The sequence below is a fragment of the Lycorma delicatula genome, chromosome 7 (assembly GCF_047948215.1).
Source record: "Lycorma delicatula isolate Av1 chromosome 7, ASM4794821v1, whole genome shotgun sequence".
Taxonomy (NCBI): domain Eukaryota; kingdom Metazoa; phylum Arthropoda; class Insecta; order Hemiptera; family Fulgoridae; genus Lycorma; species Lycorma delicatula.
The window spans coordinates 5,318,441-5,332,783 of NC_134461.1; the positions used below are offsets into that span (position 1 = coordinate 5,318,441).

Consider the following 14,343-nt stretch of genomic DNA (forward strand, 5'->3'; position numbering starts at 1 on the left):
TAAAACACAGCGCGTACACACATAAAACAATCTTGATGTTCAATAAAATAATACCAAAAGCTGTTCTGTTATAAAAATCTTTCACTAAATTTACGGCAATGCTTACGAAACTATCATTATAATATATGTATGATAAAACCGCTTTCTTTTTCCTGTTTAGCCTCCGGTAACTACCGTTTAGATAATTCTTCAGAGGATGAATGAGGATGATATGTATGAGTGTAAATGAAGTGTAGTCTTGTACATTCTCAGTTCGACCGTTCCTGTGATGTGTGGTTAATTGAAACCCAACCACCAAAGAACACCGGCATCCACGATCTAGTATTCAAATCCGTGTAAAACTAACTGGCTTTACTAGGACTTGAACGCTGGAACTCTCGACTTCCAAATCAGCTGATTTGGGAAGACGCGTTCACCGCTAGACCGACCCGGTGGGTATGATAAAACCGCTACCGCAACTAAAGAACACAGCAAGTCGTACCAAGAGCTGAACTCACGCAGAAGAAAATTTCATCCGGTTTATACATGTCTGGCTTGACATGAAGTGACATCATTCGACTGTTAAGTATGAAACATAGGTCTACAGCATGCGTGACAACACAAATCAGATGCGAATAAGCAAACGTACAGACGTACTAACTTATTAGTATTGTTAGTTCCACGAATGGTACAACAAATCAATTTAGAGGGTTATAAAGAACGTTACGCGACGGGTTGTTTCGGAATACATATTCAGATTCAGCGTATCCTACCCTACTAAACGGCATTTGTACGAGTGTCTATGTGTGCGTCCCCCTTAGCTTAGCACCGGAATGTACCGATCACTAGCGGAAAATCCCGATTCGTTAGTACATATCTCGTGATGGTCAGGGATATACTTTTTATATTATTATATATCGCATATATATCGATATATATGCGAAATATATATATCGAAGTTTTGGGAAAATTTACTACTTTTTAACCAGATCCGAATTTAAGACGAAAGTCGCAAATAATTCGAAAACGGTCGGTCCTAGCCCTCTGAAAACGTTTTTCGACCTCCGTTGACAATCCGTTGACCATCCGCTATCAGTGGTACCCGTCTGATGAATGGCCTAAAGAGTGGGATGCAAACACGCATAAGAAAAAATTGGCAAAAACATCAAATTTTTTATTTGAAGTTATTACTTTCACATAATCTTACATATCTCCATCAAAGCTTGTTGTCAAATCCATTTTAAGATACCGTCTTAAAATTATTTTTCATCTTTTAGTGCGTTTAATTTAAAAGTGGTGTTTTAAAGGTTTTTTACATATTTTTTATTTATTTATGTGATAGTTTGTCTTCGTAAAATAATGAATTATAACCAAAAGGTAGGCACCGGAATTTATCGATCGCTAGCGGAAAATCCCGATTCGTTAGTATCAATTTCTAGAGTTAAATTTCTTATTCAACTTTCGTTATATCGATTTTCATCATTCAAAAAAAATATTACACAAGAGGTAAAAAAATTTATACAAGAGGTAATCAATTTTGGACACCTAATAATCCCATTCCGAGACGTCGCCCGCCAGGATAACCCCCTCGGAGGGCCTAGCTGCGGAGGCTTGCCCTAGGCACGCCCTACAGCTAGTAAAATACTATGTACAGTAGAACGCCTACTCCCTTTTCAGTTCCAAATTTTATGTTGACCGATGCTACTATTATTATTTATTAAGATATTTATATTATCATTATTTAATGAATTACATAACAAAATAAACTTTCTTTGAATTAATTATTTTAAATAACTTTAGTCGATAAAGTTAATTAATGTTCGATCTTGCAACGATGACTTTTGCGCATTCTTAACTGGTTTTTTCTACTCTGTTTCTTTTATAAAAGAAACTGCTGTTATACAGTTGGGAGCAGCAGGAGGGGGTTCAGTGGACACTCAAACAGCACAAGGTCTGAGTGGAAGATAAAGGAAATTAATTCGAACCGTTCACCAGTATTCAAGGTACAGTGAGTGGTGTCTATTATCATTAACAATAATAATTGTATATGTTTTTTATGTATGTATGTATGTATATATATATATGTGTGTGTGTGTGTGTGTGTGAGTGTGTGTGTGCGTGTGTGTGGGTGTGTGTGTGTGTGGGGGTGTGTGTGTGTTTGTGAGTGTGACATTTAATATACAGTATTTCCCAAACATTAATAGAATTATTAAAATTGTATAATTTCTTACGCGGAGATATTTATATATTCAACGGTTTTTGATGAACTGCCAAAGCAATATAGTTTTCTAAGCAATTTTTTATATCCAAGTTTGAATTAAAAAAAAAAAAAATTTAATACAGATTATATCAAAAAGACTTATACGATTTCGAAAGGCTTTAACGCCCAAAGGTTCACCGCTAACAAATCAACCGTATAGCATATTTATAAGAGATGGAATTCTAGAGTTTCACTTAGTTGCCGGCAGGTGCGTTTCATCTGTCGTGCTCCTTTCAGTCTGCTTGAAGATTCTAACCGTTCAACAAAACAAATTCTACGTTCTCCGCTTCAAAAATCGTGAATCCGTGACGATAGTGAGGCGTGAGTTTTGTCGACAATACCCGGCATTCGCCTCCTACAGCTCAGACAATTCGACCTTTGCACCAACAGTTTTAAGAAACAGGATGTTTGTGTAAAGGAAATCCGCAGATCGCTAGCGTGTGTCGGACGAAGATGTTCAGTTTATCCGTTAAAGTTCTATGCGTTTCTTAACGACGAGCTTCCGCAACGATGGATCGGCCGTAAGGTGCCGTTTTTCTGTTTCCCCACCGGCCACCAAGGTAGCTCCGTCTGTGATTTGTTTCTTGCGGATCTTTGCGAAAGACACCGTTGAAGGTTCCCTTTTCTAGCGACTGTAGACGAACTGCAAAATCGCATAACAGCGACGGATGCAGTAACACCGACACGATCCCTGGAGTACGGACCGAGTTTAACTAAATTGTAGATGGGTGCCGTGCACCCTAAGCGGACCGTATTGTGCGTTTATGAAAACTGTTAGTAAAATTTCATATTCAAAATAAATTCTAAAATAGTACGGATGCAGTGATATGCAGAAGGGAAAATTAAAACTTATAAAAACTTATCGAAATGTTTATACTCCCGACAGGTTTTTTCTAAACTTAACTTTTAATGAGCTTCTTTTTTTCAGCTTCCGGGACCACCGTTAGATATTGCTTCAGAGGATGAGAGATGAAATGGAAATTTTGTTGCGCTTGAAAATACCACGCCTGACCGGGATTCGAACTGCAACTCTTAATGAGCTTCAGTCGATTAAAAAATTAACGCTGTCCGGCATATCGGAAGACAAAAGTTTAACCGAACTCGAGTCTTTTATTTAATTTTAGAGCTGAACACATCATTATTTTTAGAACCTTTTTTTAAAATTATTATTATTTACTGTTTTCTACATCCAACCCCGTGCATGTGCTGAAGCCGATTAATACTGGAAAACGCATTACTTAGTAAATTAATGAAGCGCAAAAACTTAATCTGGCGTGACTTCAAAACGTCAACATTTAAACACGAATATTAATCGCGTGTAATTTTTAAAGAGGTAAAAAAAATATTAACATTAACTTCATTATATTCGTGTTTCATTAACCAAAAAATGAACGCACCTCTTGAAAATGTTTTTCCATAATAATATTTAGTATTACAGTTTAACACGTGTAAGTTTTTACAATTATGTATGTTTTTATATTTATATATTATATTGTTGTATAAGCTTTTATTATATTTTTGTTTGTTTCGTTTAAAATAAAAAAATAGGTGCAGCTCGGATCTCCAGGTGCAGCAAGCGGGGATACACTCCGACGTCACTGGAAGACAAAACAAGAGACGGTCTATTAGCTTATTTTTTCTATAAATTTATCTTCCGGTTAGATATAAAAAGTCATATTTGTATTTTATTATTTCATATTACTATCATTGTATTTATAACCGTTCAACTAATGTTCAATTTAACTCAGGATGAAATGTTTTTAATAAAATTGAATGAAAATAATGTAAAAATCATTATAAAAATTCCTATAATTATTTCTACTTCCGCTCCTTCAGAGCTTTTTGTACAGCCAAATTTTACAAGAAACGTAGGTACGGGCCTACAAAAAAAAAAGTGGACATTTAATGTATGCGTGTACCGTCGCATACGGATGCGAAACCGTTGCCAACAAAGCACACAAATGTCAAGAACGAGTAACTCTTAACAGTTCTTCAGAAACACAGCACGGATCCACAGGTTAATTGCGTTTGGGAATGGGAGGTTTAAATAATAACATCAAAGGAGTGCGTAGTAAGAAAGGAACTACCTTCTGATAGAGGAACAAACCGAACAAATCCACCAGAAAGGACGCTTCAAGACGTTCTCCTAACGGCAGACAATCATTCCGTTCAAAATCCTCTGGTGGACCGGCAATCTTTACTCGACCGCCTATCTCAGCGACATACATCTCAGACACATTCAGCTAAAAATTATAGAGCCGGCCCAGTTTTTCCTAAAGAAACCTCTCATCCGTTCACAAAATTATAGATGTGTAGAGGTATCTAACGAAACTGAAACCTTTCTGCCACATCTTAATCGATTTATCCTACCGAGCAGAGCTCCTGAATTTATCGGCGATCTTCTATCAACGAATGAAACAATTTCATTCCGTTTACATCTATTAATACTGCTTACTATTATCACGACAGGGCGCCGCTTGGTATTCTTCATGAAACATATATGTGCTTTTAATAAATTCTTAAATAAAAGAGAGAAACGTGATTGAATCACTTAACCGCGAATTGAAATGCAGATGATTGCACTTTAAATTAAAGCAACAACTAAGTTTTCCATTGGTATTTCACACCGAAAGCAGATTTCACAAAATACCTGAATTTCCATCAGAGAAAAAATTATACAGAGAAAAAATAACTATGTTTACATAAATCTGATCCAAATAGTATTTGAATGCATTACTGTCACAGAAAACGCAAAATGTACCGTTAATAGACGTTAAATACTGTATAAAAACGACGAACAAAAATAATAATTTTAGTCGAGTCAGAGTAAATAAATACACTAATCGTAATAACCCAAAAACCATATATGCACTTACATATCAAAGTCAAACGATATCTTTAATCGTTTTTGAGTTAAACAAATTACAAAGTAGAATTTTAAAAGTACGACACACTTCAACACACAACAGCAATCGGTCCAATTTATAAAATCATCGATAAATAACGTTTATGTGAAAAAAACAGGTAGGTCATCCTGCACATTTTAAAAACCACTGAATAAAGCATTTACACTCTACAACTAGTTACCCTCACTTCCGTTTCGAATAGACGTATAATCAGCTATTATATTATATTATTTTTTTCAAAAATATTATTTTTTTTAATATCTAAAAAATTGTATACAAAGCTGAAGTAGGAGTTGAAAAATAGGTTTCGATTAAACATTCATAAAAGACAGCAACTTTTCTTTTAATATCCGTTACCACAAACATATACTTTTTAGTAGGATGGATGAGGGGTCGTTTATTTAAGAGGCTTCATTTATTCTCGTCAACATTTACGCTGAAGTTACGAAAAAATATATATCATAAGAAGGGATAAGTATAGAAAGACAAAAAATAAGGTGCATCAAGTTTGCCGATGATGTTGCAATTCTAGCTGATAGCGCGCGCGCACACACATACACAAACACAAAACAAGCTTCAAAGATTGTTAACAATAGAAATAAATGTAGAAAAAACTGAAGCGATGGAAATAAACAACAAATAAAATTTAGCGGTAAAGGAAGAATAGAAAAAGTAAGAATTTACAGATATTTGGGAACTACAGTGACTGCAAAAGCGCAACGGAAATAAAAGGAAGGATAGCGATGGCGAAGGAAGCCTTTCGCAATCAAAGGAAGGACTTAGAGAAAAGGAAGAGGAAGCTGAACGTTATGGTACACTCTGTACATATAGGAGTGAAACAAGGACGATGAAAAAGAGGAAGAGGGGCAGATTGACGTTTTTGAGATGGAGAAAATAAGATGGACGGATAATTTGAGGAACGAGGAAGTAATAAAAAGGATTAGAAAAGAAAGAGCATTAATACGGGAAGTACGTAAAAGAAAAGGAAACCGGTTAGGGAATGTAATTAGAAGAAATGAAATCTCGATAACTGTATCGGAAGAAAAAGGAACCGAACAAGTAAAATTAAGTTAAGTTAAAAAGTTAAAGTTAAGTAAAAATTAAGTCGAGGTGAAGATTGCAAAAAACAAGGAAAATTAGGACGAATCGACTTTCTCAGCTTTCCTCGGTATAGGATGGTTCGCCTCAAACTTCAGCTCCTCGACGGAAAAACATATTTATTTCGTACCGTTCATTCGTTTTCCTTATTATGTTCCTCCTTCCCCGATTTAGATTCTAAATAGATACGTCGGATCTCGCTCGGTCCACGCTGACGATGCCGGGACTCTAAAACCAGTACATCCTTCACGGCGTCCGGTAAGGTTGGCCGCCTTTATTTCCCGTCCTACGACCGAATGATACGCCTAATGTCTAAAACGACTAAAGGATAAAATCAGACCTAGTACGATATAAAATACCGCTGAAAACTTCAAGATGAAGCGATTTAGCAGTCTCCATGTAAAACTGTACGGTACGTTTTTTACCTTATCATTTCCCTGTCAGCCAAGATCGTACAATTTCTGACTTGCCTAAGTAGATCAGGGCGATCGAAAATCAAGTTTCATCTCGACCGATCCGCTTCTCGTCGCTCCTCACAGCCCGATACACCTTTTTAAGCGAGACCATAATATACGTTAACAGAACGAGTCACAAACGGCAAATAAACTTGTACCGATAAAAAATACACGTAAACGTAAATAAAAATATAAAATTATTAACATTTAAAAACAAGTATTTATTAGATATCAAAATTACTTTTTAATTTCCCTTACAGATACGGTTAGAGCTAACGTTGAATCTTTCAAACACTACGTACCTAGATAAACTTTTACGTTAAAAGTGAGTTCTGAACGTAAGACACAAAATATAACGACAGTACTTGTACGTAATTCACTCGACCTTGGAAGTAACGATCAAATTATATATAAAACAAAAAATATTCTAATACTCCATTGTAGTAGATGATAAAAACGTTTATTCGCGGAAGGAAAACCAATGATCGCTTTAAGCGGCTCGAACCTGCAATCTATTTTTAAAAAAGAAAAAATTATATTTTCAACTTTGTTACCGAATTAAATTTATTTTTATATATTCCTACATAAAATGATTGGAATCCTACATACAGAGATGAAAATTAGAATACGTTTTTTTAATATTTTTATTAGCGGTAAACTTTACTCGGTAATTTAAAGACTTCGAATCGAGGGCATTAAATCGAGATTAACGACCTCGGTGTAGTAACAATATTAAATAACATAATTTATCCGTAAAAGCGAATTAAAAATCGATTAGATTTTGTAGCGATCAAACTATGAAAAATACATAATATTTACTAAAACAAATGACGTGTCAAAAGCTAAGTAAAGTAAAAATAACTAGCTAATAATTCAGAGTAAATAACAAACAAATATTATCCGAAGACCACCGAATTTACTGGACGTTCTGCGAGAACGTGCTTACTGAAATATCGACTGATAATTCTTAGAATTACAAAATTATTCGGATTTGTATTCGGTTACTTGACTTTAAATAAGCTATGACGCTCCACTGTTTAACGTACAACTATTCAAAAAATATTTACGTAATTCTTTAAATGAATTTTCCCTGAAATTTAAATATTAAAAAATGCACTCACCATATCGGCCGACTAAGATCCAAACAACTAAGGCAACGATAAATAGTAAAAGGCATATTATATCGGTACATGAACGTCTGCCACGGGGACCGGTGAATTCCGGTTCGTGCTGCAATTGCGTCCCTGAAAATAAAAAGAACACAAATTAAAAGATCTGATCGTTATTAATTATTACTTATTTACAAGCAAAGTTATATGTTATACCGGATTACTGGATATAATAGGTACACCCAGTAATTGTATCTACCAATACGCCGGATACTACACTAGGTTTTGCTGAATCATTTCTTTACAAATATTCACGAAAGTAACCGAATCAGCGGCTTTTAATTCCTCGACGATTTGAATCTTATAGGTGTGAAAACTTAAGTCCTTATGCACGGATCGACGGTTCACTGATATTTAATCCTAAACCGCATTTAATCGAAGAATATTTGGACTGCTTCTATAGCAATTTGAATTCTATCGATGTTTTCCGGCCTTCTAACAATTTTTTGCTGCTCATTTGTTTTAAATTTAATGCGGACGCGATTTCTTCAAACCTTTTAAACTGTCAGTTAATCGCACGAACAAAAGATAGCCGTCTACGAGTCGGAATATTGAACCGACTGCGAAATACCCCTCGTAAAATTCTCCGGAGTTATCATTTTATAAAACGATTTAACACAGAAAGCACGATGCATACCCGACATGAGTTCCACTTATAATAAATAACATCAAATGACTGACAGTAACACTGGTCAACAGAATATTTGGAACTGAAAAGTGTTGAATATAGTATTTTATATGCTGAATTTGAATATGTATTCCGAAACAACCCGTCGCGTAACGATGGGTTGTTAACCATCTTAACTTATAACCGTTTAAATTTATTTGTTCCATCATTCGTAAAACAAACAACACAAATAAGCAAGTACGTCTATATATTTGCTTATTCGCATCTGCTTTATAATGTGATGCGTGCTGTAGACCTATATTTGATACGTAACAATTAAAGCCAGCTATTTTTACACGGACTTGAATACTAGATCGTGGATACCGGTGTTCTTTGGTGTTTGGGTTTCAATTAACCACACATCCACACATCTCAGGAACGGTCAAACTGAGAATGTACTAGACTACACTTCATTCACACTCGTACTATCATCCTCATTCATCCTCTCAAGTATTATCTAAACGGTAGTTACCGGAGGCTAAACAGGAAAAGAAGGAGGAGGAGGATACGTAACGGTCGAATGATGTCCTTTTCATGTCAAGCCAGACATATATAGATATTTCAGTGAATCAAGAAACGCGTAATTCGACGCGATGAAATTTTCTTCAGTATGAGTTCAGCTCTTGGTATAACTTGCTGTGTTCTTTAGTTGTAGTGGTTTTATCATACACATACAAAGATTGTTTCATAAGTTGGTGAAAGATTTTTACGATAGAACAACTTTTGGCATTACTTTATTGAACATCAAGATTTTTTTAAGTTGAACACGTGCGCGTGTGTGTGTCATTCGCGCTGTCTTTTATTGTACTCTACGATGAAAAAATTTATGAAGTATCTTAAGTAATAACGTCTTTTAATTAATTTTATAATTAAATTCTTGTGTAATACTTCAATTTACTTTCATTCATTAAAAGATTCCGAATTTTACAATGAATAAAAATCGGGCTAGTAAGAATTCTCCAAATATTTTTGTTACGTTTGCGGAGAAATCACAACGAAAAACGGTATCCAATTTGCTGAAAACCAGTTACAAACATTATTTCGATTGTCTCACGGGAGACCAAGGTAAATCCTGGGTTCCTCATGTAGAGGAACCATCAATCGATACGTTAAAAGGAAAAAGTTATCTTTTGGCGTTCGTATGATTTGGCGAGAGCCTAACCGTTACGAAGACTTCTTTTTTTTCTGAACAAACGTTACCGATTTCATTTCAAACAATAAAAGCAGTATCGCATACCCAAATGTTTGTTCAGCTATGAGACCGGTATTTCACGGTGTTCATTTACCGATTCCGATCGCTCCAATTTCTTTAAAGAAATTTCTGATTCCCCGGAATACTCCACTTCAATAGATATTAATTACATTCCAGAGGAATCAAATACTGAACCCCACCTTTATTACACAACTACCTACCTGTAGAAGGTAAAAGTGAGTTCAACACAACAAGAAACATAAAAATATTACACGAAACAATAACAACACAGCGACATTGAAAGAAAACACTGGACAGAAACAAAAACATAATTAAAAAATAAACATCAACAGAAGTAGATTACAAGAGAAATCCACGCAGAGCTCTAGATCCCCTCAGCAATCCTTTTCTTTGCTAAGTACACTATAAAAATTTCTAGTATTCCCCATTCGGCCTGGCTCCTCCAGTTTACACGGAGATCCAACGCTAATCCGATAAGATCAAGCCGACAGATGGTCTCTGAGCGCCTTAACTTGTACTTCGAGCACTCATAGAAAACACGGTAGGTGTCATCCAATTGTCCACACCGAAGGCACATACCAGTATCTACTAGGCCGAATTTCTGGAGTCTGTCCCTAAAAGCACCATAGCCGTTAAGAAATTGCGTTACATATTTATTAGGGTGCACCCACGAGGCGTCCCGCAAACCAACAACATTTGGAAAGAGATCGTGCGTATAACGCCCACCCTCGGTTTCATCCCGTCTGGCCTGCCACAAAGCATCGCCATGTTGTTCAATTTCTCGAACTTTAATCGAAGTCGACTCACCGGGCTTCTTAGCAACACATCGCTGTTGCTTCTTAGAAGCAATAAAGTCTATAGGTTTCACGCCGGCAATCATTAAGACTGCCTCCCGTGAATTATTACGGTAACCATCCGACACCGTTAACAATATTAGGCGTTGAGCCCTTATTAATATGTACCGATAAATTTTATATTTTAGCCTATCCGCCCAAAAAGACGCCGCATATAGCATAATAGTATAATTAATATTTTTCTATTAGCAACAACAAACCAACATACTTGGCGTTTATAGACCTAGAAAAGGCATTCGATAACGAAGACTGGAATAAAGTGTTCAGCATTTAAAAAAAAGTTAGGGTTCAAATACAGAGATAGAAGAACAATTGCTACCATGTACAGCAACCAAACAGCAACACAGAAACAATTGAAGAACATAAGAAAGAAGCCGTAATAAGAAAGGGAGTCCGACAAGGATGTTCCCTGTCTCCGTTACTTTTTAATCTTTACATGTAACTAGCGGTTAATGATGTTACAGAACAATTTAGATTCGGAGTAACAGTACAAGGTGAAAAGATGAAGATGCTACGATTTGCCGATGATATAGTAATTCTAGCCTAGAGTAAAACGGATTTAGAAGAAACAATGAACGGCATAGATGAAGTCCTACGCAAGAACTATCGCGTGAAAATAAACAAGAACAAAACAAAAGTAATGAAATGTAGTAGAAATAACAAAGATGGACCGCTGAATGTGAAAATAGGAGGAGAAAAGATTACGAAGGTAGAAGAATTTTGTTATTTGGGAAGTAGAATTACTAAAGATGGACGAAGCAGGAGCGATATAAAATGGCCGAATAGCACAAGCTAAACGAGCCTTCAGTAAGAAATATAATTTGTTTACATCAAAAATTAATTTAAATGTCAGGAAAAGATTTATGAAAGTGTATGTTTGGAGTATCGCTTTATATGGAAGTGAAACTTGGACGATCGGAGTATCTGAGAAGAAAAGGTTAGAAGCTTTTGAAATGCGGTGCTATAGGAGAATGTTAAAAATCAGACGGGTGGATAAAGTGACAAATGAAGAGGTATTGCGGCAAATAGATGAAGAAAGAAGCGTTTGGAAAAATATAGTTAAAAGAAGAGACAGACTTATAGGCCACATACTAAGGCATCCTGGAATAGTCGCTTTAATATTGGAAGGACAGGTAGAAGGAAAAAATTGTGTAGGCAGGCCACGTTTGGAATATGTAAAACAAATTGTTAGGGATGTAGGATGTAGAGGGTATACTGAAATGAAACGACTAGCACTAGATAGGGAATCTTGAGGAGCTGCATCAAACCAGTCAAATGACTGAAGACAAAAAAAAAATTCGCAACTTATTTATTATTTTTTGTATTTATATCCGGAATAATGAAATTTAAGTAAACAACCAGAAAATTAATTTTACGTTTTTTAAACGCGTAACGATAAAATATTTTTTTATATAATTGTTTTTATTAACCGGTTTCTTATTAATAACAGAAAATTTAGTCAACCCGGTAAAATTAAAATAAAATATTATAAAAAAAAAATAAAAATAAATAGCTTACAATACCACAAAGAACCAGTAAAAAGGACCTCTATTAGAATAGTTACTCTAATGAAACTCTTAATTAACCGCCACTCAAACGAACAAAGAATGAAAAGATTTTTTATGTACGAACGTAAAATCAGTATAATTTAAATAGAAGATTAAAGGTCGCGAAAGAATACAAAGTATAATAGTGAACCGAATACGAGTAGGAGGTGTACAATTAAGAAGAAATTAAGATCGCATAGAGCTTTAATTGGACGACCGCTTACGACGACATAGAAACGGCTATTAAAAAAATATACGTATTTACATTATACCACAAAGAGGTCTAACAATAACCTTTGCGGATGTTTCGTAATGTGAAAGAATTATAACGCAGTCTCTAAGAAGTATGCAAGGTAGACTATTTACGATCTCCTAACGTTACTGTACTGAGGTAAGTTGAATCGAGACACAATCAGTGACGTCATAATTTAAAGTATTGGTCATTAAGATCACTTCTATTCTTCTAGCGGCGTATTCTATCGACACAATTAAAAGAATAAATAAAATAGCAACGCTTAGTGAATAAACGATAAACTGTAGATTTTTTTAGTAATTGTTTTTTGAGGTAGGACTTCCGATTCATTTTCTTCCTCAAGTTTTTTTTTTGAAAAAATTAAAGTTTGGCGAAATATTTGGCTGTATATATATCACTTTTGGCACGATTTTCGACCAGAACGGTCAAGGGGGCATCATACTACCCGTATGTTACTGTTATTTTAGTACGTATGCGTCAGTCTGCGCGCATCGTGGCATGGAGGGTCACAAGCGTGAAAAATGTCCGCATAAAGCCGAGGCTCCATCCTGCGTCCGTAAAAGGTTGCGCAAAGAGTGCAGACATTCGATCAACAGAAAAGGCTGTGGCTGTTATTTACGAGCGGTAGAATTGTGCTTTAATTCTTTGGAATGTTAGGACTTCTTATTGATACTTGATATCTGTGCGCAGTGTTAGGTGAACTGTTGTTGTGAGTCTCAGGGTTGCTTTATGCCGCGCCTATTATTAGTAGGACGGTCTAGCAGGTCATGCGGTTTTATGGTCTCTTCACACGCGCGAAGATCTTCTCGTTCCTCGATGCAAGAGGCTTTAGGTTTAGGTCTATTGCGATTGCCAAATCGCTTCTTTGGCACGAGTTAACTGATGAACTCCGGGTTTTCTGTGCGTTTCTGTTCCTGCTTGCAAGGACGCTTTTGCATCGGGACTGGGTCGATTAAATCTCCTTAGTTTGAGTCACTCCGATCTCGACCGAAGTGTTGTTTGAGTAAGTAAAGGAAACCCGGCAGAGAACTCTTTCCCTGCAGTTTCTACTGCTGTATTTATCAATTTTACTTGGCTAGCTTACTTCTCGTCACATCTTGCACTAGCGACTGCGGGTTCATTAACTGTTAGTTACCCGGGTGGATAGAGTCCGCCCGGACAGTTTGATTGGCCGGCGGTAGGCGTGCTTGGCACCGAGCCCCGGGAGTAGTTCAAGTATCAATGGAGATCGTGCTCTTCACTCTCCCAGGTACAATATATGACGATTTATTGAATTGGAGTGCGTAATTATTTAGGGGCAAATAAATAAGTGTTGGTTGCGATCAACCTAGTTGTAAATCCAAGAGTTCCACAAAGTCGGAGCTGAAGTGGGAAATTAGAGGTTATAATCAGCTCCCGAACGGACCAGACCTGAGGTCCTCTGGAACATTTTTTTGCTGGCTAGCACTCCAATCACATAATTTATCATTATTCTGTCGTGGCATGGAATTACTTGAATTTAACGTGCTCTCGTGCATGAAATTACTGAAATAATCGTATTTTAAAGCGGGTACATACGGTTTAGGTGGTGATAAAATGTAACAGAGTTAGACGCGTGGGGTCTTTGATCTTCCGCAGGTAGGCTGTTAGTTTTGCAGTTCTTGAGGGCTACGTGGTAGAGCTAGGTGTCTGATGTCTTCTTTGATGGCAAAACTTGACTAGGGCGGAATTTACTGATGTGAATGTCCTTCGAGGCATTTGTATCGGTGGAATTTCACGAGGCCGACTGATGACTGTGGAACGCAATCAGTTTCAGGGCAAGAAGATATCCTCCGATTAAGCCACTCATGGCTAGGAACGGAGGGGGTGGTGTGGCGAGCAGACACGTCACGAGGCGGGTGTTCTTCTCCCTCGGTGTGGTGGGGAGGGGTGTAATCGAGATGTTCTTTTAGTACGCGGCAAT

At 36.5% G+C, this 14,343-nt stretch overlaps 1 protein-coding gene across 2 annotated transcripts in view; it reads right to left on the reverse strand.

Moving 5' to 3' along the window:
* Positions 1–14,343, reverse strand: part of Ctl2 (Choline transporter-like 2) — a 306,466-nt gene that overhangs the window by 122,380 nt on the left and 169,743 nt on the right. For both annotated transcript variants that reach the window (XM_075370072.1, XM_075370073.1), the window contains exon 3: positions 7,820–7,942. In XM_075370072.1, coding sequence (XP_075226187.1) covers positions 7,820–7,942 — 123 coding nt within the window. The remainder of the gene's footprint in view (positions 1–7,819; positions 7,943–14,343) is intronic.